Source organism: Chelonia mydas, chromosome 4 (assembly GCF_015237465.2).
Source record: "Chelonia mydas isolate rCheMyd1 chromosome 4, rCheMyd1.pri.v2, whole genome shotgun sequence".
Taxonomy (NCBI): domain Eukaryota; kingdom Metazoa; phylum Chordata; order Testudines; family Cheloniidae; genus Chelonia; species Chelonia mydas.
In genome coordinates this window covers 55827932-55849055 of record NC_057852.1, presented here as the reverse complement: position 1 = coordinate 55849055, position 21124 = coordinate 55827932, and the positions used below count along the sequence as shown (strand labels likewise).

Here is a 21124-nt window from a genome sequence, read left to right as displayed (position 1 = left end):
TGAATCCTGTGGGTGCCTAAACACACTCAGCACCTAAGTTTTTGCAGTAAAAAGTTCTCTCTGCTCCTGTGTTTCTGCCTCTGGACATGTGTACGACTGCCTCAACTCTGGGCACGTATCTCCCTCCTAAATCCCAGAGCAATTCACAAACCGAGGAGGACAAGGATTCACCTGCATAACTCATGTGGGGCCTGATCTGGCTCTGTGCACGCCTACCAGGCCAGGCCCCTCAAGCAGATTCACACAAGACAGCAAGGGTGATGGGAGAGAGAGGACTTCACTCACAAATTTTAGCCCAGTGGTTAGGGTACTCCCCTGGGATGTGGAAGACCCCCAGTTCAAATTCCCCCTCCAACTGATTAGGAGAAGGGATTTCAACTGGAAAGCCACCTACTATGTTGGCTTTTGTGAATCTCTCCCCATTTAGGCACTAACTCAGGCTTCGTGAGTCAGTGTGGTGTTCCTGTGATTTTCCAGGCACACAAAATGTAGGTGCCGCAACGCTCAATGTCATGACTCCTGAGTATCGTTGTGAATCTAGGCCATTGTCCTTTCTTCAATGCACAGCATGAAAGTAAAGTGTTCTGTTCATTTGGATAAATGCAGGCCAGCCAAAACTTCCAGCTGAAGGACTGTCCCCCATTTGGGACTCTCTCATGTTGCCCCACCAAGCTCCTTTAATCTCTCACCATTTCATTGTACTGCTTCCTCTTTCGACATTTTTTTCTTCTGCTGCTGCCTCAGTTTGTCCCTCTTCCTCCCCACGTTGAAACTGAATTGAGATCTGAAAATGTATTGAGTTCCTCACCTCTTAAAATACTTGAAGCGAGGGTTTCTTTCAGCATAATTTAGATGCTATCAAGAAGGCAGTGGCAAAATAACTCCAGCTGCTCCTGGACCCTTCCCAGTCAGACTTGAGACTTAGATATGGCACCAAAAACGTGCTAATTGCACAGATGAAGGATCTTCTTATGCCCTTAGGCAGAGGAAAAATATCCACCGTAATACTTTTAGGATGGTCGGCCACCTTTGATACATTCAACCATAAAGTGCTGTTCGCAAGGCTACAAATGTGGACGTTGTTGATGGAACATAAGAATGGCCATACTGGATCAGACCAAAGGGCCATCTAGCCCAGTACCCTGTCTTCCGACACTGGCCAATGCCAGGTGCCCCAGAGGGAATGAACAGAACAGGTAATCATCAAGTGATCCATCCCCTGCCACCCATTTCCAGCTTCTAGCAAGCAGGGGCTAGGGACACCATCCCTGCCCATCCTAGCTAATAGCCATTGATGGACCTATCCTCCATGAATGTATCTAGTTCTTTTTTGAACCCTGTTATAGTCTTAACCTTCACAACATCCTCTGGCAAAGAGTTCCACGGGTTGACTGTGCGTTTTGTGAAGACATACTTCCTTTTGTTTGTTTTAAACCTGCTGCCTATTAATTTCATTTGGTGACCCCTAGTTCTTGTGTTATGAGGAGTAAATAACACTTCCTTATTTACTTTCTTTCACACCTGTCATGATTTTATAGACCTCTAGCATATCCCCCCCACCAGTGATCTCTTTTCCAAGATGAAAAGTCCCAATCTTATTAATCTCTCTTCATATGGCAGACGCTCCGTACCCCTAATCATTTTTGTTGCCATTTTCTGAATCTTTTCCAATTCCAGTATATCTTTTTTGAGATTGGGCGACCACATCTGCACACAGTATTCAAGATGTGGGCATATCATGGATTTATATAGAGACAATATGATATTTTCTGTCTTATTATTAAGGCTACATTTTAGTCATGGGTATTTTTAGTACAAGTCATGGACAGGTCACAGGCAGTGAACAAAAATTCAGGGCCCGTGACCTGTCCTTGACTTTTACTATATACCCCTAATTAAAACTTGGGCAGCAGGCCGTGAGTGCTCTGTCGGAGGTGGTCAGGTGTGCCACGGGTGCTGGGGGAGGTGGCCTGGTACCCTGCTAGTGCTGGCAGGGGAGGGTTGGTGGGGCTGGCAGGAGCTCCCTACCCAGATCCGCATGTCCCTGCAGCTCCTAGGCACCAGAGGGGCCGGGGGCTCCGCGCACAGCTCCCATTGGCCGGGAACCACAGCCAATGGGATTTGCGGGGGCGGGGCCTTCTGTAGCTCTTCGCAGTTCTTACATCATGCACAAGTGGGCAGAGAGTTGAATATAGTTTTCAATGGTCAGCAAATAAAGCATGATTCACGTCCGGTCTAGGCATTATGTTGGATAGGACTCTCACATATCACGATCATCTTACAAAGACAATGACTAAGGTCAAAACACACAACAGCCTACTCGGAAAACTGGCCAGAATGACATGGGCACCAACACCCAAACGTTATGCACTTCAGCTTTGGCACTCTGTTACTCAGCAGCTGAGTACTGCACTCCAGTATGGGCTGGCTCATCTCACACAAGGATAATCAATGTACAACTTATTACCACCATGTGTATTATTTCAGGCACACTTAAATCTACTCCTCTACCATGGTTACCAGTTCTCTGCAATATTGCTCCACCCAGTGTTCGCAGAGATGAAAGAGTAGCAAAGCTTGTGACAAAATTGCATGATATACCACATCTACCATTAATTAAAGACTTCGTTAATCCACCACAGGGTCATCTGCCCTCACAGCACCCGTTGTGGATAAGTTTAAGTGTGAGAGATTTATGCTAGAGGATGCGTGGCGAGCTTCATGGTCTGCAGAGAAAGTGACAAATAATTATCTTGTCTCTGACTCAATGTCAACCCGTGTTTGATTTACCACAAAGGCAATGGAGCCTTCTCAACCAATTTCATACCAGACGTGGAATTTGTGCTGCAGCAGTATTTCAGTGACATTTCAGAGATAGTACACTATGTCAGTGCGGGCAGCCACAAACCATGACACACATTCTTGAGGAATGCAAAATGACTCAACTTCCTGGAGGTCTTCATGCCCTGAACATTGCTGATAGGAACAGTGTGGCTTGGCTTGAACGCATTGCATGTGCTAAATAATAAATAAATCAAAGTGGTGTGCAGTTTCAAGATTTTAAAAAACAGTGGCCAAAAACACCTTCTTCCATCTACAGCTAACCAGAAGTTTGTGTTCCTTCCTCTAGGACACAGACCTAGCCATAGTAATATATCCTGTGTCACCTCAAAGCTAAACTATTGCAGTGTGTTCTGTCTAGGATAACCATGAAAGCTCCATCTGGTACAACATGCAACATCTCCCCTGAACGAGACAGACTGATCACAGTACATCACCAGTACTCTGTGCTCAACAACAGCTCCGCATCCAAGTTCATGTCTGCTTTAACAGCTTTGTTCTCAACTTCTAAATCCTAAATAGATTAGAACCTACTCATAACCATGACTACCTTTCTGCACCCCTCTGAGAATACTGCCATAGCAGGGAAGATGTGGCTGGCAAAACCACTAGGAGAATTCTCAGAGGCTGCTTGGCAGTGTGTTCTTAGTGGTAGGGTCTTATGAAACTCCCTGCTACTGGCAATCAAACTGAGCTAGTGTCTTGCCTGTCTTGGACAGATCCCAATGCAAGACTCACCTCTCTGAACAGGTATTTCCTCAATCAAGAAGGCTGCTAAATGTCCTGGCATCCCTCCTTTTGTAATCAACTTCCAAAGTGATCCTGCAGAAAGACAATATAACTTAGAAAAGCTACTATTATTCATAACTCATGTGACAAAGCTCCAAGCCTGTACTGTTGGGTCTCGCGCTTCTAGGCAGATTCAGTGGCCTCAGAAGCTCACTAAGGCCCTCAATATGACCTCCCTTTCTCAGTATAGCAGCAAAGGTTACAGCTTATTGAGCTACTTTCATCACAGGCCAGTATGGGAGGTGGGAAGGTGGAATACCCATAGTCTCTGTTGCTCCTTAGAGCTCAGTAGGTGCAGTTTGGCCTCCTGCCTGGACCAAAGTCTGCTTCCCCTCTCAAGAGGATCTCTGTAAAGCATGGGGGGAACCCAGGCCCACCCTCTACTTCAGGTTCCAGCCCAGGAATCCTAATGGTAGCAGCTGTTAGTGGTTTTCCCTTCACCACTGATGCTGCTTTGATTCCCTGGGCCACTTCCCCATGGTCCCCTTTTCCTAGCTTCACCCTTACCTCAGGATTCAGTGATGCTTTCTCTCCTCCAGCTCCTTTCACCTGGGCTTCCCCTGAGGGAACTGGAAAGGAGAGCTTTTAAGCAGTATGAGTGAGACCTTGATTGGTTCCAGCTGTCTCCATTAGCCTAACAGCCTTAATTGGTTAATTGGCATCAGGTTTCTTGATTAGCCTGGAGTAGCCTTTGTTTGGCTATCCAGGGAACAGGGACCTGCTCATTCTGAAGCTTCTACTACTCTCTTATATCCTTCTGGTCTGAGTCTGTGACACTCAGTAATGTCTTGTTTCTTGTATATGACTCTTAGATACTGTGGTAATTGATTCACTAGAAATGTATAGACAAATAGAATAGAATATTACAAATCTATAGACCAAGGACAGTATTTTAATTCTTGTCATTGCTTTTGTGGTATTTGCTTTTTCCTCTGATCTTCTGAATGGCTTGTGTGTCCCTACTTTCAGTGGTATTCTCTTTCTGTGGTTCCAACTATATTTCTCCAAGTAAAAATACTGCAATTTCTCATATGTGCAATGCACAAGTGGTTTGGAATGTGATTCAGTAATATAAGTGATAAAGTTTTAGGATAAATGGTTTGGTATACGGACATTTAAGGGGAAAACACTGAACAATAAAGAAAAGTATATCAGCTAGCAATAATTCGGGTTTGGGAGTGAAGGATAATAGCCTGTATTTTGGTAGCAATAAAATGTTATATTAAGTTCTCTCAAATCACAGTAGTACTATAGAAAACAGCAAGTGATGAAACGCTGCTATGAGGAAACTTCCAAATTCAGGGAGCATAAAATAAACATATTAAAATAGAAAAACTGAGCTACAGTACTTATTGTTTTATCCTTTCCATCATGGGTATAGGATAAAAGAAAACTCTTACTTGCTTGTTAGAAGAAGAAAGCTCTTACTTGAAGTTTCTTACTTGGCAGATGTCAGTTGAAAGCTCTGCTATGGAATATGCTGCAATGTCAAACTCTGTTGGGTAATTTTAGACAAATGTGTCATGTGTGACATGGAAATATGGCATGCTGTACATTAGTGATTTCCCAAGTGTTTGGATCAGGTAGTAATGTGCTGAGAAAGTGCTCTTTATCTATCCACCCTGTGTACTTGTATAGCAGTGGGGAAATGCTTTTGGTAGAAATTACTTTAGTCAGAAAAAGAATCCATTTACAATATGTGCCTTCTAACATCTTTCAGACAATGCATTGTATTAAAGAGGCACTTTTTGATTAATGTTTTATAAACATTTTTCAGCATGACAGCTTAAAGTCCCTGTAAAATTGTAAATGCGTGCACAGTGCTCACTTCCATAAAGTCAAATGCCATCTCATAAAGTCTGGTTGGATCCTGTCAACCATGGTGACACAGAATCAGTACCTTGGAGCATTAAAATTAATTTGCTTCATTTATATGACTGCAATGATAGCTAGATGAAAAGAGCCCTAAATTTAAATTTGCTTTAAAAATACCTTCAAATCTTGTAGGACTTTTTTATTATTTTACAGTTAACTAAATGTAATGAAGTGCCGTATGATATTTTCATAGGGCCTTTTATAAAGGAGACTAGAACATGTGAAAGTAACAACGGGGTTGTGGGGAGAGAGAGAGAGGAAGTGAAAGATGTGTGAGGTTACACTGGGTGCAAGGATGGGGGAGGGGAAAACGGATTTCATTTGAGTTAGTTAATTGGGAACCGGTAGCCTTAGATCAGGGATGTCCAAAGTACAATGTTGGGGCCAAATCAGCATAGGTGAGGGGAGAAAAAGAGCTTTTCTGGCACACCCACTCAGTACCCTTGTGTTGTAGATACGCCACCGTTATTGTTGGCCATGTTGATAGCCATGGAGGTTGGACAAGCAGATTTTCTCCTACTCGCATATCTGCTCCACATACGTAACAGGCTACCTTCTCCACCCTTTGAATCACCACAAACCAGGGTGGACACAAGCCCCACCATATTATTTATTACGTCCCTTCCACCAATTCACCAGTACAGCCTTGTGTAGCCACACACAACTGAAAGTAAACTTCCCCCTTAACACACTCTCTGGAGAGTGAGAAGGGAAGATCACCCCATCCTGAGATCCCGTATCCCCTGGTCTCTGCCTGCCACTTTCTTGTGCTTCCTTCTTGTCCTTTTAATTGTTCCCAGCTGATTGGTTGATTGCTTTCATTAGCTGGTCAGCCTCCTGTCTTATTAAGCCATTGAGCCCCCATCCGTCCTATTAATTCCATTCCAGGAGGGAAATAGCTAGTACCTTTAGTGACCAGAGCACTGGGTCAGCTCTAGGCCCCTAACACTGTATCACAAAATGCTTTAACGTTAGTAGTAAAAGAGTGGTGAAAGACATGGGAAAAGAGCAGAAACATCAGGAATAAATGGAAATCCAGCCCCACAAGCCTGGCCCTCCTCTCATAACATCTGTTTACACTGGTGTAACTCCATTGCCTTCAATGGAATTACACCTGATTCTCACAGCTGTAAATGAGAGGAGAATTGGGACCCTCGTGCAGCAGAAGAACATGGGTTAAAAGGGCAAGAACTGAGAAAAAGAAGAAAAGAGAGTATGCAGGAACAGAAGGGTTATGTGAGGGAGAACATCAAGGACCAGAAGAGGAAGAAAAAAGAGCCCATCGGAATACAGGAACCGAAGACTGAGAGGGAACACAGGAACAATGAGAGCAGACAGGAGAAGGAGAAGAAAGGAACAAGCCCAGGGGAGCAAGAAACAGGGAAAATCCAGCTGGAAAGATGCTTATTTTTTCCCCAGAAGTGAGGACATTTTTTGGACGATCCTTGGTTGGTGTTCCTCCTTTCTGCTTTTCATCTCCTGATCCTGTGAGGTGCTGTGCTCTCATCTAACTAGGCCCCATGGCTCCTTCTTTTCTTGGAGGTGAATGTGTGTGTACCTGACCACATGTCTGTCAGAATATTTGACCACCTCTGCTTTACATCGTGGAGATCATACAGTGAACCCGTAGCAGAGTCGAAAATCCCAGCAAAAAATCCCCTCCTTCTGATTGCAGTGTAAATCAGGACTAACACCAGCGAAGTCAATCAGATTACACTAGTGTGAGGAAAAAGCTGGCCCAATGACTCTTAAGAAAAAACAAAACAACAAAACCCACCACCCAAGCATACAGCAATCTATGTCAGGGTACATATAACCACTTTTAAACCATCAGGTAGAACTGCACATATGCTAACAAAAATCCAAGAAAAATGAGGTCAGAAACGCTTAAAGTATTTTGAGAAAACCTGCGAGGTGTCTGTCTGACCTTATTTTATTTTAATGTATGTGCTCTGATGCTGTGCAAACTTATACTGAATTAATTTAATCTTGCTGTAGCTATCTTATTACATTAGAGTCAGTAGTAGTATGCTATAAGTGATGAGCAAAACAGGAGCGGACAGACCAAAATAAAGATAACCAGATCCTTTTTGCTTAGCACCTTCATTCCTTGCTATCCATCTGAAAGATTTAAATTCATCCCCTTCACTTTACTATTTTTGTTATGGCAGCACCTGCTCATGTCACTACTGTTTCAGTCAGTGTTTCTGTTATAGCTTCAGTTAACAGCAGTTCACAACCTCACCATTAAAATACATTGCAGGCTGAAACTTCGCATACATCCTCAGCCCAGGAATCAAGATGGGGGCTCTCTTTGTTTGCTTGTTTATTTTACAACATTTTAAAAAGTTTTGCTCTTTGTTATAGGACAGCAAAACAAAATAATGTAACAGGTTTCCAATTTGAGTCTTTCTTCTTTTTTACCTTAAAAATTATGTATTTTTTTCCTAATTAAGGGTTTGCAAGATTTTCTTACGTGGTATACGATAACATCTCTGGATACTTTTATTTTATAAATGGCTAAGTTTTACATAGAACTACAGCTACAGTCCTATGGACTCTTAGTGGGATAGAAGGCATTTTAAGTATTGTTTGGCACATTACACACAAACATTTCTATTTACCTTTTTTTTTTTCTTTTTTTTAAATTTAGGGAGTAATTTTTAGCCAATGAAAAGCCAAACTTCCAACACTTGTTTTCACCATTACTGACATGAGTTTCTGAGCATCCAGTCTGTGTTACTCCCCAATTCCATATTTAGTACAAACACGTAAAAGATGGCAAAGGCTGGGTTTGCAGTAAGCGGGAGCTGCATAAAAAATGAACAGGATTTTTTCTTAATTAATGCATACCTGAAAATTTACTCCACCCCCAGTCAGCTTTTCCTGGTAAATTATGAAACTTTACTCTAATTGCACATTAATGGCTCACAAAGAGCTACTGTTTTGACATGTATCTAAACAATCCATGAATTAAGGATCACTTAGTACCCAACGATCTAATTATATTGTCACACTAGTTATAATACTTCGTAGTTATGGATGACAGTCTTCATTTTACTTCCCAGTTTTTACTGACTCATAACTTTCCCCCCAAAAAATCAACTTTTAGACTAACATTTCTCATGTTTATTCTCAACCCAGGACTTTGAAGAACATGTCCGTCACTTTGGATCTGGGACAGAATTGGGAGTCAGGGTTCTAGTTCTGCTTCTGCCGTTAGTTTCCTGCGTGACCTTAGGCTAGCCATTAAAGCTCTCTGTCTTAATTTCTCCATATGTAAATATGGAGAATGGGGCTTATTCACCTTTGTAAAGTGCATTCAGATCTCTGGATGAAACTGTGCTACCTAAATGCTAAGTACAGTATTATTATCATCATCATCAAGTTGAATGTAGTGCGTTCAGCAATTAAGTCATTTTTCAGATTGCTTTCTTGTATTTAGAGGACCATACCTTTTTTTTTATGCTTCAGGTTCTGAAGTTTGGGATGGCAAATTGTTATGCAATAAAACTGTTTCTAGTGTGCAAAAACAGCATGGTGGGCATGTGTAGCAAATTATACTCCTTTGCAATGCAAGTATCCATCATATGATTCTATCCAAATATAGTGTATTCACTAGCCTCAGAAAGTCCTTGAAAGATCTTTCATCCCTGCACTGTGGCTACCTCCCTTTCCACTGCAGGTTACCATGAATCCTCCAGGCCTTTCAGAAGTCCAGCAGGACTCGCATCCTTTTAATTGAGATATGGCACAACAAAACCAACTTTAAACGTCTCCCCCTTTTGGGTTGATGACAGACCCATAATGTTGTTTGAAGGTGTTTGTTTAATAATATTGGACCCAGTCCTACAGACCCTTATTATGTTAGTGGTTTTTCACTGGGAATACTCACATGAGTAAAGACTGCTAGTTATGAGTATGGTCTTGAAGGACTGGAACCAGTATTAGTGGTTTTATGTAAAGAAACTGACAATCTGGATTAAAAGGAGCTCCTGAGGCATGCTGTGGAGGCACCATGAATAAGGATGAGTTCGGGCAGCATCTTTGGATAGAGCATCACGCATGGATCAGGATTAGCTGGAGCTGTGAATGTGGGGCAAGTAGGTTTTATGCTGCCTAACTAGGGAGGGAGACAGTACTTGGTCCGGGAGGCCAGTAAGAGGAAGAGTTCGCAAATGAAGGGGGTAGTTAGTGTTTTTTAGAAGTAGTAATTTTGGTGGATCCAAGCCATCAGCTGGTGGGAGCGAAGAAGTGTCTCACCAGCTCAGTAGTGTTGCTCTGGCCAATTAAGAAGCCACATAGATGGACTCAGAAAGAAGACCTGTTCAGCCCACCTTGTCTGGAAGGATGAAGGCCAAAGTGTGAGTCCCCTGGAGTGACATTTAAATCAGGAATAAAATGGGATGAATTCTCAAGGCTCCCCTAGGGAATAGCTGGTACTTTCATGTGTAATCCTCTCTATGGTCCAAACAAGGCACTGATCGGTTACATGTTCTGTCTGCACCCCTGTTTGGTGGAGCATAGTAATAATTCTCTATGTCTTAAAAGAAACATTTTGAACAATGATGTGTTTGAAGAAAACACCTGGATAACTTCATTCTATATCATCTTTACACAAAATAATGTATTCTTTTAAATGGTAAGTAACCATGAAGTGCTTCTGAAAGGTGATAGGCTGAGGTCTCAAAGATATCCTTTATCTTTCTGTATCCGCATGGCAGAGCACAGACAGCATCAGTCCAAGTTTCCCCACACTGCCCTGTCAATGAACCGCAACCATGGCCAGACCCACTAACGGAGGAGCATGTGATTGACCCTCTAGTGACATGTTCATGCCTTCATTTCTCTTTTTAGGCTACCATTAGTAGTGTTAATTCTGCAGATGATTTGTGTGAAGTCACCACTTGTCCACTGGGGACGGAACTCACATCAGCAGCTCATTACACATGTCATTGAATAGCCATCAGATGGTGTGATCTCTTACATTCTCTGCTAGACCTCTGTGGAGCTTTGCAGGTTTGGCTCATGGCAGTTTGTCCAAACTTCTTGATTTTGGTTCATTTAGACTCCCACCATCCAGATGACAGTGAAGAGAAGAGGGGTTTAAGAAACCAGCTCCTAAGCGACCAGAGGAGCTAGCAAACAGGACTTTTGTGAGGGAGTGTAAGGTGTGCATGTGTGAGAGGCACCTAACAAACATTCTCTAAACTTAGACCGATAACACTACCCACCCCAATGAAGAATAAAAACAAAAAAATCCTGCAAGAGTAAAAGAACGCCAGCAGAAGTTCAGCAGCAGAGTGGGGGCAGGGGAGGATATCCAGTTTATTGCACTGAATGCTGCATGCACAATTGTGGCATATGTGTGCATTCAGTGCAGGTAGCTCCTGGCCTTCAGAGACCAACTATGGGCTCTGGAGACTAGAGTGGCTGAACTGGAGGAGCAAAGGGAGACAGAGGGGTTCACAGAGGAGACTTTCAGGGACATGGCAGAGCAGTCCCATCCCCACTCTGACAACCGCTGGGCTGTTGAGAAGGTTGAACGTCTCAGAAGGATAACATCAAGCTGGGATGGAGGAAAACAATCTCATAGTTGGGACCCTCCTTCCAGATGGTGTCACGGTGTCCTCGCATTGAGGATATCCCTCCAGAGGAGGGGACCCCAGTTATTGGGAAGAAACAGGTAATAGTCATGGGGGCTTTGGTTATTAGAAACATAGATAGATGGGTTTGTGATGGCCAGGAGAACAATGTGGTGCATTGCCTGCCGGGTGTGAAGGTTGCAGACCTCTTAAGACATCTAAACATACTTGTGTGCAGTGCTGGGGAGGAGCCGCTTGTCATGGCCAAGACCATAACAGGGTTCAAAAAAGAACTAGGTACATTCATGGAGGATAGGTCCATCAATGGCTATTAGCCAGGATGGGCAGGGATGGTGTCCCTAGCCTCTGGTTGCCAGAAGCTGGGAATGAGTGACGGGATGGATCACTTGATGATTACCTGTTCTGTTCATTTCCTCTGGGGCATCAGGCACTGGCTACTCTCAGAAGACATGGACCTTTAGTCTGACTCAGTAGGGCTATTCTTATGTTCAGATGGTTCATGTTTCCTCCAAACTCAGCTGAGATTTGCCAGCCTCTACAAACCCAAGTTTGGGTTTATGATAAAAATTTCACCTATGCGGGTTTTGTAATGAAAGTTTCGCAGATCTCATCCCTGCCATCCTTTCCCTAGAGTTGAATCAGTGACCTAAAGGTGAAGAGTTTTTTGTGTTTTATTTCCAGCCCTATATGGAAAAACATTCCGTAAAAAGAGATCCTCTCAGATTATATAAACTTATTTTACAGAACAAGTATTTAAAAAGATACCTTGTTTTAGTATATAATGGCTGAGTCAGACAGAGACATACAAATTCATTATCTATCAAGATTCTCCTTGGGAAAGTGTAATAGAAATAGCACTGCTGAGCTCAAACTAAGTCTCCTAGGAAAGATGTCCTACATTTGGGACTTTACTTCCACTCCTCCCAACCCCCAGCCTCCTCTGTACTCTAACCATTTCCTAGTTCTCCACTAACTACTTCAGCTGATTTGTTCTGCCCCTTTAATTCATTAGGACTTTTGTCTTCCTCTCTTTCTTCAGAAACTCATTGCTAGAGTGGGAAGTGATATTATCTCGCTAACAAATGAATATTCCCTTTGACAGGCACTTGGCTCCACCTGAGCCATAAGCATCAGTCAGAGCAGGGAAGGCTGATGATTGAACACTTCTCTATGAAAAGGGAGTGGATCAGGCGTTTGTAGGTGCACAGTGCTCCCACACAGCTGGTAGGACTTGAGGAAGATTATGAATGGGAGCAAATGGGCAGGTTCATAGGGAACAAGTGAGAAAAATGGGGATAGAGCAAAGGAGAGAAAAAAAAAATAAAAAAAATCCAAGACTCCCTCCAGCACCTGTACAATCACTCTCCATCAAGGCAAATCTGCATCAAGCCTCTGGCTGGAGCTTGGCATCACTCCACTTAATTAGGGAACTTCTGTTTCAAGCCTTTCTGGTATTCTAAAGCTTTGCCAGAGGAAGAAAGGGTCCTCTGCAGTGGAGTTGTTGTGTAATAACCTTTTTGTTTTTTTGCCTTTCACAAGATTCTTCTGTGTCTTCATTCTTGCAGAAATGTTCTTTTTCTCTAGTTGAAATCTTAGTAAAATGTAAAATGTTTTGCCATGATCCTTGAAGTGAAAAGCAAAGTTGGAGTCTTAAGTCTGCTGTCTTTGTGTCCACAGGGATTCCAATGCTGAAGATAGTATTTTCCGGCTACGAGCACCTGTCGTTAATTTCCGTCCCCTTACTTATCTATCACCCAGCTCAGATTCTTCTTGGCAGTGTGTTGGTACCAACAATAAAATCTTGGATGGTTTCTAGACAGAAGGTAAGAAATTGCACCCACAGACATATTTATAATGCAGAGTACTTCTTTTTAAATGTAAGAAAAAATAACGGTAAGTAAATGTAACTCTGAAACCCTTCATTGTTCTTGTAGATCCTGGGCTAGGGGTTTCCTTTGTTCCTTTCTTGTTTTATGGTGTTGATATTCACAGTAAGACTGAAAGAAAACCCAGGATTCAAACATCCCAGATTTTTGAGAAGTTCAGATCCAGATCAGACCTCTGCAGCTGGCTCCTTGCTCATTAGCAAGCCAGGCACCTGACTCAGAAAACCCCCAATAAGAAGGCCCTTCATAGATCTGAATTTAACAGCATGAGCCAATCTCTATCAAATAAAGCTAGCTTTGGAATTTCTCTTCTGGTGAGATTTCATATATCTATCATTTTGAGATCTTGTGTATATGCTGGGTTTTGTTGTTGTTTTTAAACAAGAGCCCTGTATGCAATGAATTAAAATCATTCAGGACTAAAGCTTTCATTGTTTTCTAACATTATGTTGTCCTTTATACTTAATGAAAAATATACAGATTACTAGGTGGAAGACTGGTATTTCATGTCAAGTTTTAAAAACAAAAATATAGCATTGGCTGGTTCATAGGGCTGCAACATGATACAGAGAGGTTTTTCATCTCCAAGTCACTGGGTCAAATTCAGTTTATTATAGCAGTGATTGGTGCTATTACCATTTGACAGCTGTTCAGTGGTCCATGTGAAATAAGTTTAGTGGTGTCTGTCCAGTTCTTAAGATAGAAATAACAACACCAGAGAAACAAATCCTTGTGATGGACACTAATTGGCACCTCTGGTTAGCAGAGATGACAAGGATTGAATGGATATGGAGACTGGGAAACTCTCAGCCATACAGGGAGTCCTTGTAGGTGAAAGTTGAGGTACATTACAGCACAGTGAGGGAAAGCTTACACTGCCACTGCCTAAGCCTCCTCAGTAGGCAGAGAAGAAAGCTGACTGAAATTTTCAGAATTTCGAATTTTCAACAAAAATGTTGGGGTTGTTGAGTCAGCAGCCAAAGAGGCCATCAGCCTCCACTGCTGTCAGTCCAACGCCCGTGTGAAACTCTGAGGCTAGGATTTTCAAACTAGTGATTTGGGGTGCCTCGGTTTTTGGTTTCCTAACTTGAGACACCTCAAACGGTGCCAATTTCCAGAGAGTGGATCCTCAGCACTGTCTAAAAGTCAGGCCACTTTAAGGCATCTCAGGTTGGGAACCCAAAATCACTAGTCACTTTTGAAAATCATGGCCTAAAACTCAGATTAAAAATTTCATCCCCTAAAAAAGCCCTTTCAGGCAGACTTTATCAATAAAAGTACAGTAGTCCTGATCTTCAGCTGTGCTTGGGTCTAACTTTGTGCTAGTCCTGCAAAAAAGCCCAGTTAAACTGGCATCTCTGGCCAGAGGATGATCACCACACTGCTAGGGCATTACAGCTTGTGTATCACCTCTCTCTTCCCTGTGGCTAGGATAGGGAGTATGGCTGGAGCTAATCTGCACATCTGTGATCTCCACTTGTAATAAAGGCCTCTTGAGGCTGTTGTCAGTTGCAAGTTACAGTAGCCTTCAGGCAGGGTACAAGATTGGGGGAGAGCAAAAGTGATATGGAACCACCATTGCACCTCCTTTGGAGGTGCACCAAGCACTAGTTTCTTATTCATTAAGTACCAGACAAGTCATCTACTCAGACTATAATGCTGCAATAAAGATATTTTGAGAAACTGTCATTCTGCTGCACCAATATATTTCACTTGGTCTCCTGGGTTATTCACATGAATATTATTTTAATTACTCTATTTTTTTAAAATCAATGAAGTTTTTGGTACAGATGCAATAATTACAATAGAACTGAATGTTGTGACTGGATAATGGTCTCCTGCTTTGAAAATAAACATGTCATCATCACCTTGATGTTTATTTTCTATAAACACCTTGGCTTCACTTTGGCATTTCTCTTGCAGTGGGAGACGGTTATCCAGTCACAGTTCTCAGTTCCACTGACATTCTTGCTTAATTATGATAGTACATGTGATCTGCTTGTATGAAATTGAATTTAAATATTTAGAGGTTCATCTGCAGTAGGATATTTCTAGCTTGTAAATATGGCAGCAAAATCTGCCAAACTACAAAGTAAAGGAAATTGTTACCCAAACAAAATGTGAAATTGTCTCTCTCTCCTGAACCCCTTGGTATATAATATCCAAGAGTACAGTTTCTAATGGCTAAATTTTGGCAGTTGTTAAATGGTGATAGTTGTTGGGAGACATGGCATTACATATGCCCAATTTATTTTTAAGGATTTTTTTTATGTTGGTTTTAAATAGCATCTGCCAAGGAGCTTTTACAGGCTTGAAAAATGTATAAAACTAAAGGACAGATATTTGCAAAGACCCACCAAATTACATCTCTCAAAATATAATTCTCTTATTTAATCAACCCACCTCAAAATAATAGTCTCCATCCTCATACCAACTTACATCTGTTAAAGTACCCCTTCAGGATAAGCCCAGGAAAAAGCATGACTGTTCTCTGATAAGGGTCAGCAAATCCCATCTCTCTAGGACCTATAGGAGTTGTGAGTTAACTTCCAGAGTTCAGAACTTCTCTTAGAAAATGTCCTGTTCTTCCTCCCTCCCCCTTTATAAAACAATGGGCTATTAGGACTAGCGCCATCCCGGATAGAAATTTCAGACTTATACCACAGGAAAGAGCTTGCCTCTCAAGTAATCAGGTCATGTAAAGCTTTTTTTCAACACTTTATATTTCATCTAGAAGCTAATTGGAAGCTTGTATAGATCACAGAGCACTGGTGTAATGTGCCATAGGACGCACTACTTAATAAATAGACAACCACATTAAGTGCCATGTAGGGTGCATTGCAGCAATTTTATCTCCCCAGGACAGAGGCATGGCTAAATAAATAGGGTCTACACTCAAGAGAACAAGCCATGCTTCTCTGACAAATGCAACTGAAAGAAAGCGTTCTTCACAGCTACTGTGTGAGCATCCAGGAGCAGTTACAGTCTAACCCAGCACCAACACTGCAAGTCGGAGGACAAACCGCTACGTGTACTCCCTAAAACAAGAGGGTCTTCTCCCCACCAACCTACAGGCACTATCTCTGCTTTGTATGAGTTGAGCCTCAGCTAGACAAGGACTAATTTGCTCGACTTCACTCGTTGGGTCATGCACCAAGATAATGTAGAGCTGGGTGTTGTCAGCATATTGGCAGCATCTAGTCTTGTATATCTAGTCTTGTATTTAATGGGATGGTTGACAAGCTGTAGAAACTGATACAGACATTACATATATTTAAAACTACTGTGTGAGAGGCCTCAGGACTGATAACCTATTTGCTTATTGTTACCATTTGCAACTTCTCGGAAAGGAAACAGTGATATTTGATCACCAGTCAATGCATCTGGTACAATTTCTGTACTATAATCAGGCCTGAAACCTAATGATCAGAAGTCAAGGGAATGCGAGGACTCCAGATATTATCTGAATAGCCTCTCCTTAACCTTCTCAACAATCTGTCCCCAAAAAGGGAATTTAAAACAGGTCAATAATTGGATTATCTGCCTCACAAGATGATTTCTTGAGCAGAGCCTACCAGTTGCTCTCTTATGGATAGCTGAGTCTCAGCCCACCAGCAGAGATGCTTTGACAGTCTCCTCCAACAGTTCCAGTGCTCTCCTGCTGGGCTTTGCCACTCAGGAAGAACACAGGTACTAGTCAAAAGTTGTAACACTAAACTCCCCAGCACCTCAGTGAGTGACAGTGACTGAAATGCAAGTAGAGGGGAGTTTGCATTTGCCCCCTCCAGCTGCTACTCTGCCTCCACAGAGGCACACAGCTCAGTTTAGAGTCAAGTGATTTTATTTTCCAGGTAAGATGAAAATCCTTCACAGCACAAAAAACTTGACTCTGTAACTGAGTGGAAACGACTTAGAACCCTTCAGTTATAAACTGTAATAAAGCTGGATAATATGGCTTCTCAGAGCCACCTGGAAATATACTGAACCCTTTGCACCCACTAAAATAAAAGCTTGCCTTGTATTTGGTTATAGTCTTTAGCAACGCAATAAATGACTGTTTTGTTTCATGTTTGCAGGCACTGAAATTAACAAGACAGCCCAAAGCACCTGTGAAGGTATAACAATGGAAGCAGTCCGTGTCACAGTGAATGTATATATGTACTATACTGTACACACACAGACAATTGAGAAGACTGGTATTTGTGAATGTTGCTTTAGCGCATATTTTATTTTTCTATATATATTAAATAAGAGATACCTGTTTAAGTGCCTTAAAAATGCATTTTTGGCAAAAGCATTGATTCCAGAAGCCACTTTGTTAGTTACTGCAAGAGGTTGTACAGTATTTTGTAGTCATTTAGTTTTTATTTTTCTAACAGAACGAATTATCATAATAATTAAAAGCTGTGTTCCCTTCATCACCTCTCATTTGAAGCTAGGATGCACCACCTGTAAGTTAGTGTTTTAAACTAGCTAAAATGACCAGGGGCTACGCTGGCTAACTTTAGAGAAGTGCTTTCTGAAGTTCTGTTCAAGATTAACTTGAATTTCTATGCGATTCTCTTCTCCTCCCTAGTCATATGACTGTGACATGCCTTTTTCTTCTGAGTTTGTGTACACTCAGCATGGGGCCATCCATTGGGTAGGAGCTGAGAAGCATAAATTATTTGCATTTCTTGACACTGTTGTCTAGACATTCCTTCAAAGTTAATGGTTTCTCAAGAAATTTCTTTCAGTTCTGTATTATGATATTGTGGCATTGTATGTCTTAAGTGCATCATAAGCTTCTTCAAAGAAATGGTCTGGTGCTTGGGTTATGAGTGAAATATTTGTGTTTTGCAACTAAGAAGTTTTTTTTTTATTATTTATCCAAGGTGAACACATTTTTTTTCTTTTTTTCTGTTCTTTCTCCCAAATGCAACACAGAGATTTGCAGTGACAGGATTTAGTTGCTATTTTTAAAACAGAATCTTTACCATAGTAAAAGCAAAACTAAGTTATATATTGTCACGTTAATAAACCTCATGAGGACAAGAAAGTTGACAGTTTTTTTCTCTAATTGAGAAGGTTGTAAGGCAAATTAAGAAGGATGCTTCTAACAACAAAAACATTATCATGGTTAATTTTACAATCAATTGCAAATATTTTCTTTAAAAATATAGAATTTTTTTTTTAATAAACAGAGAAAAGGGACCAAGGATACATGGAGAACAGGTATATAGTTGAACACACAACAAGCACCTTATTCAAAATGTCAGGCAATTAGAATAGGTGCATTAACATGAATTTTAAGATGTACCTCTCTGCTGGAATTGTGGTGGTGACTGTCCATTAAAAAATAAAAGGGAAAAAAAGAAAACTTCAAACAATAAGATAGATAAAAGTACAGAGTTCAGAGGTATCCTGTATGTCACTATTCCCCTTGCACTCAATTGCATTGCAAGCATTAACTGCAAACACAAAGGGGGAGATCCTCAGTTTCTCTGCCATAGCTCCATCGAGCTATGAAGATTTATACCAGCTGTCGATCTGTCTTAAGATGCTTGGGATGCATGTCCCCATGTGTTTGTCGAATTATTTTTCGCTGTATCTCTCCTGTTATTCCTGTTATTTTTCGCTGTATCTCTCCTGTTGGTTTAACATAAGAGGATTCCATTTGGTGCCAAGCAGAGATGCCTTGTGTTAGCAGAGGTCTGTAGTAGGCTGCTCCATTGCCACTGAGATTAAAATATCAGACATTATTACTGGCTGTCAGTGATGTGTTTTGAAATCATCAATCCCTGATCATAAAACATGCAAGCAACAAAGATTCTGCAAGGTGCTGACGCCCTCAGTTTCCATTAACTAGAGTTGAACCAATGAAACTAAACACGAATGAGAGTTGAGGGTGCTCAGCGCCTTCCAAGATTGGGCCTGTATTATCTAAGCTTCTTTTCAGCTGCAAATAATGCACAGAGCAGTGGCCAGTGAGCTCAAAGATGTTTTTGATAAGTGTGCCTTTAGAGGTGTGCTCAAACCCAGTTATGAAAGTAGATCAAACATAAGTTTTTAGCTCCAAATCATAAGCTTCGCTTTATCAAACGTTTTCCATAAAGTGGCTCCATATGCATCAAAATTCCTTTACCTAATGCTTAAGAACACTGAGAGCAGCCAAGGGTTAGCTAAAGGGCACAGTTCCATTATAGCTTTTTTGTTTTGTTTCCATGAATCTGTCTCTGAACCCTCAAAGTATAAAAAGGCCTGATCCAGCTCCAATTGAGATCAGTGAATTTTTCTGTTGGCTTTAATAGGCATTGAATCAAGCCCAAAGACAGCATGAGTTTGTGGTTGACTGTTATAAATTATTAAAAGAATTCTAGCACACACAATTGCTTTTCCCCCCTTTATTGATTGTGTCCTCTCTAAACAGTCAATACACTGCTAATATTCCAACTGATCTACCTCTATGTACTGAATCTAACGCCTTCGATAAATGCAACAACTAGTTTAGATTCCGTTGAAAATGTCTGTCTTTGTTATAATTTTATTGTGTTAAAAATATTCTTAAGACTATTTTCCAGAGAATTTTGTTAGATCCTTTAGTGTAATTAGTGATGGTTTAGAGCAGCCTAAATGGTATATGTTTATTCCTGTTTTTACATAAATTAATGTTGGATGTATTATTCTGAACAAGAGATAAAGTAAATCTGAAATAAGTTTTTAAATCCATACTTAGTGGAACTTAATTATTCATATCCAAAATATTCTGTTATGTTTAAAGATGGTTAAGCTGTTCATTTTATGCCTTCAATTATGCTTACATGCCTTTATAAAAGGAACACATGGGACTTAGTTTTGTTAATGTGAAATTAGGGGAAAGACAAACTTCCTTATCATCTGGGTCTGTGTTTTGCGGGTAGGGAGGGAGGGTTTGTAAGTTGAAGTTTCATTCTTTTGTCAGTGAAGTTGTAGAATTTTCTGCATGTTCCTTTTTAAAAAAAAAAAAAGTGTGAAAACAATTTTTAAAATATTTTACTAATTAAATTGAAAAAAAGTTCTTTGTCTAGAGACAGTCCTTTTCTTGTGGATATAAATAACTTCAAGACCTGTTTTTATGTAGCAGGAAAGGTGAGAATCAAGCAGAAGATATGGCAAGTTGTAATCAGATTTAAATAAATTAATTGAATATAGTGCTGTTTTATAAGTAGAGGATTAGAAAACGTTCTGAATGTTTCTGGCCTTGGCTTCACATTTATTGGGAGAAATCCAGCGGTCTATATTCAGAATAAAACTCCTTTTAATATAAATGAGATTTTTGGACTATGTTTAGGACTTCAAGGATTCTTCTCACTCATTAATGCCTTACATTCTGTATATCTGAGGCTCCATATATTACTGTCAATGCAAAAAAAAAAAAAAATTACACGTCGTATTGTCAACTCTGGCTATCAAGAGTTAACAGAACAGCTAATCATCTCTTATGTGTTGGAATAAACAAAGCTCCAAAGCTGAAAGGGTATAATGACCTAAGTAATATGTTCAAGTCAAATAATTTTCTAATTCTTTTGAAATCGTTATCCACTACTTTTTTGGGTTTTGTACTTTTTGTGTCAGTTGCTTAGTTTGTGCAGCACACAGGCTAAAAGAGCAGCAGTCATAGGAGAGACTGATGACTTGTATCCATCCACAGAGGAGAAACAGAAGAATTCAGCAGTTAGGTTTCACAAAAATACATATAAAATTTGTATAAATTATTCTTGTGAACAGGGAAAGAGGAAACCTTTGTAGTATGCTCCCTAATCACAATTTTCACCTTCAGTTGTACATGTGCATGATTTTCTGCAGGAATATCTTGATGCAGGAGTGAGATAGAAACCAGGATGAAAAATTGTGTGTAGTAAGCACACAAAAATTGTGTGTATATATACATACATACCTCTGTGTGTGTATGTATGTGTACATCTCTAGAGAGAAAAAAGTCCAAAATATATAATTGTTTGCAAGTTCACATGTGGAAGAGTAGTTTCTTTTTTTGATGTTATTCTGGCATTAAAAAATGAAATACAGAAAACCCTGAATTGCATTTCGTATTGAATCATAATCTTCTACAGAATTCTGCATATCAGACTATCACAGTATCATACTTTT

At 40.7% G+C, this 21124-nt stretch overlaps 1 protein-coding gene across 2 annotated transcripts in view; it reads left to right on the top strand.

Annotated features, from left to right (window-relative positions):
• Positions 1-20042, top strand: part of SLC10A7 (solute carrier family 10 member 7) — a 189737-nt gene extending 169695 nt beyond the window's left edge. For both annotated transcript variants that reach the window (XM_037897360.2, XM_043545777.1), the window contains 2 exons: positions 12789-12934; positions 17074-20042. In XM_037897360.2, coding sequence (XP_037753288.1) covers positions 12789-12934; positions 17074-17118 — 191 coding nt within the window. In that variant the 3' untranslated portion in view covers positions 17119-20042. The remainder of the gene's footprint in view (positions 1-12788; positions 12935-17073) is intronic.
• Positions 20043-21124: the final 1082 nt, after the last annotated feature.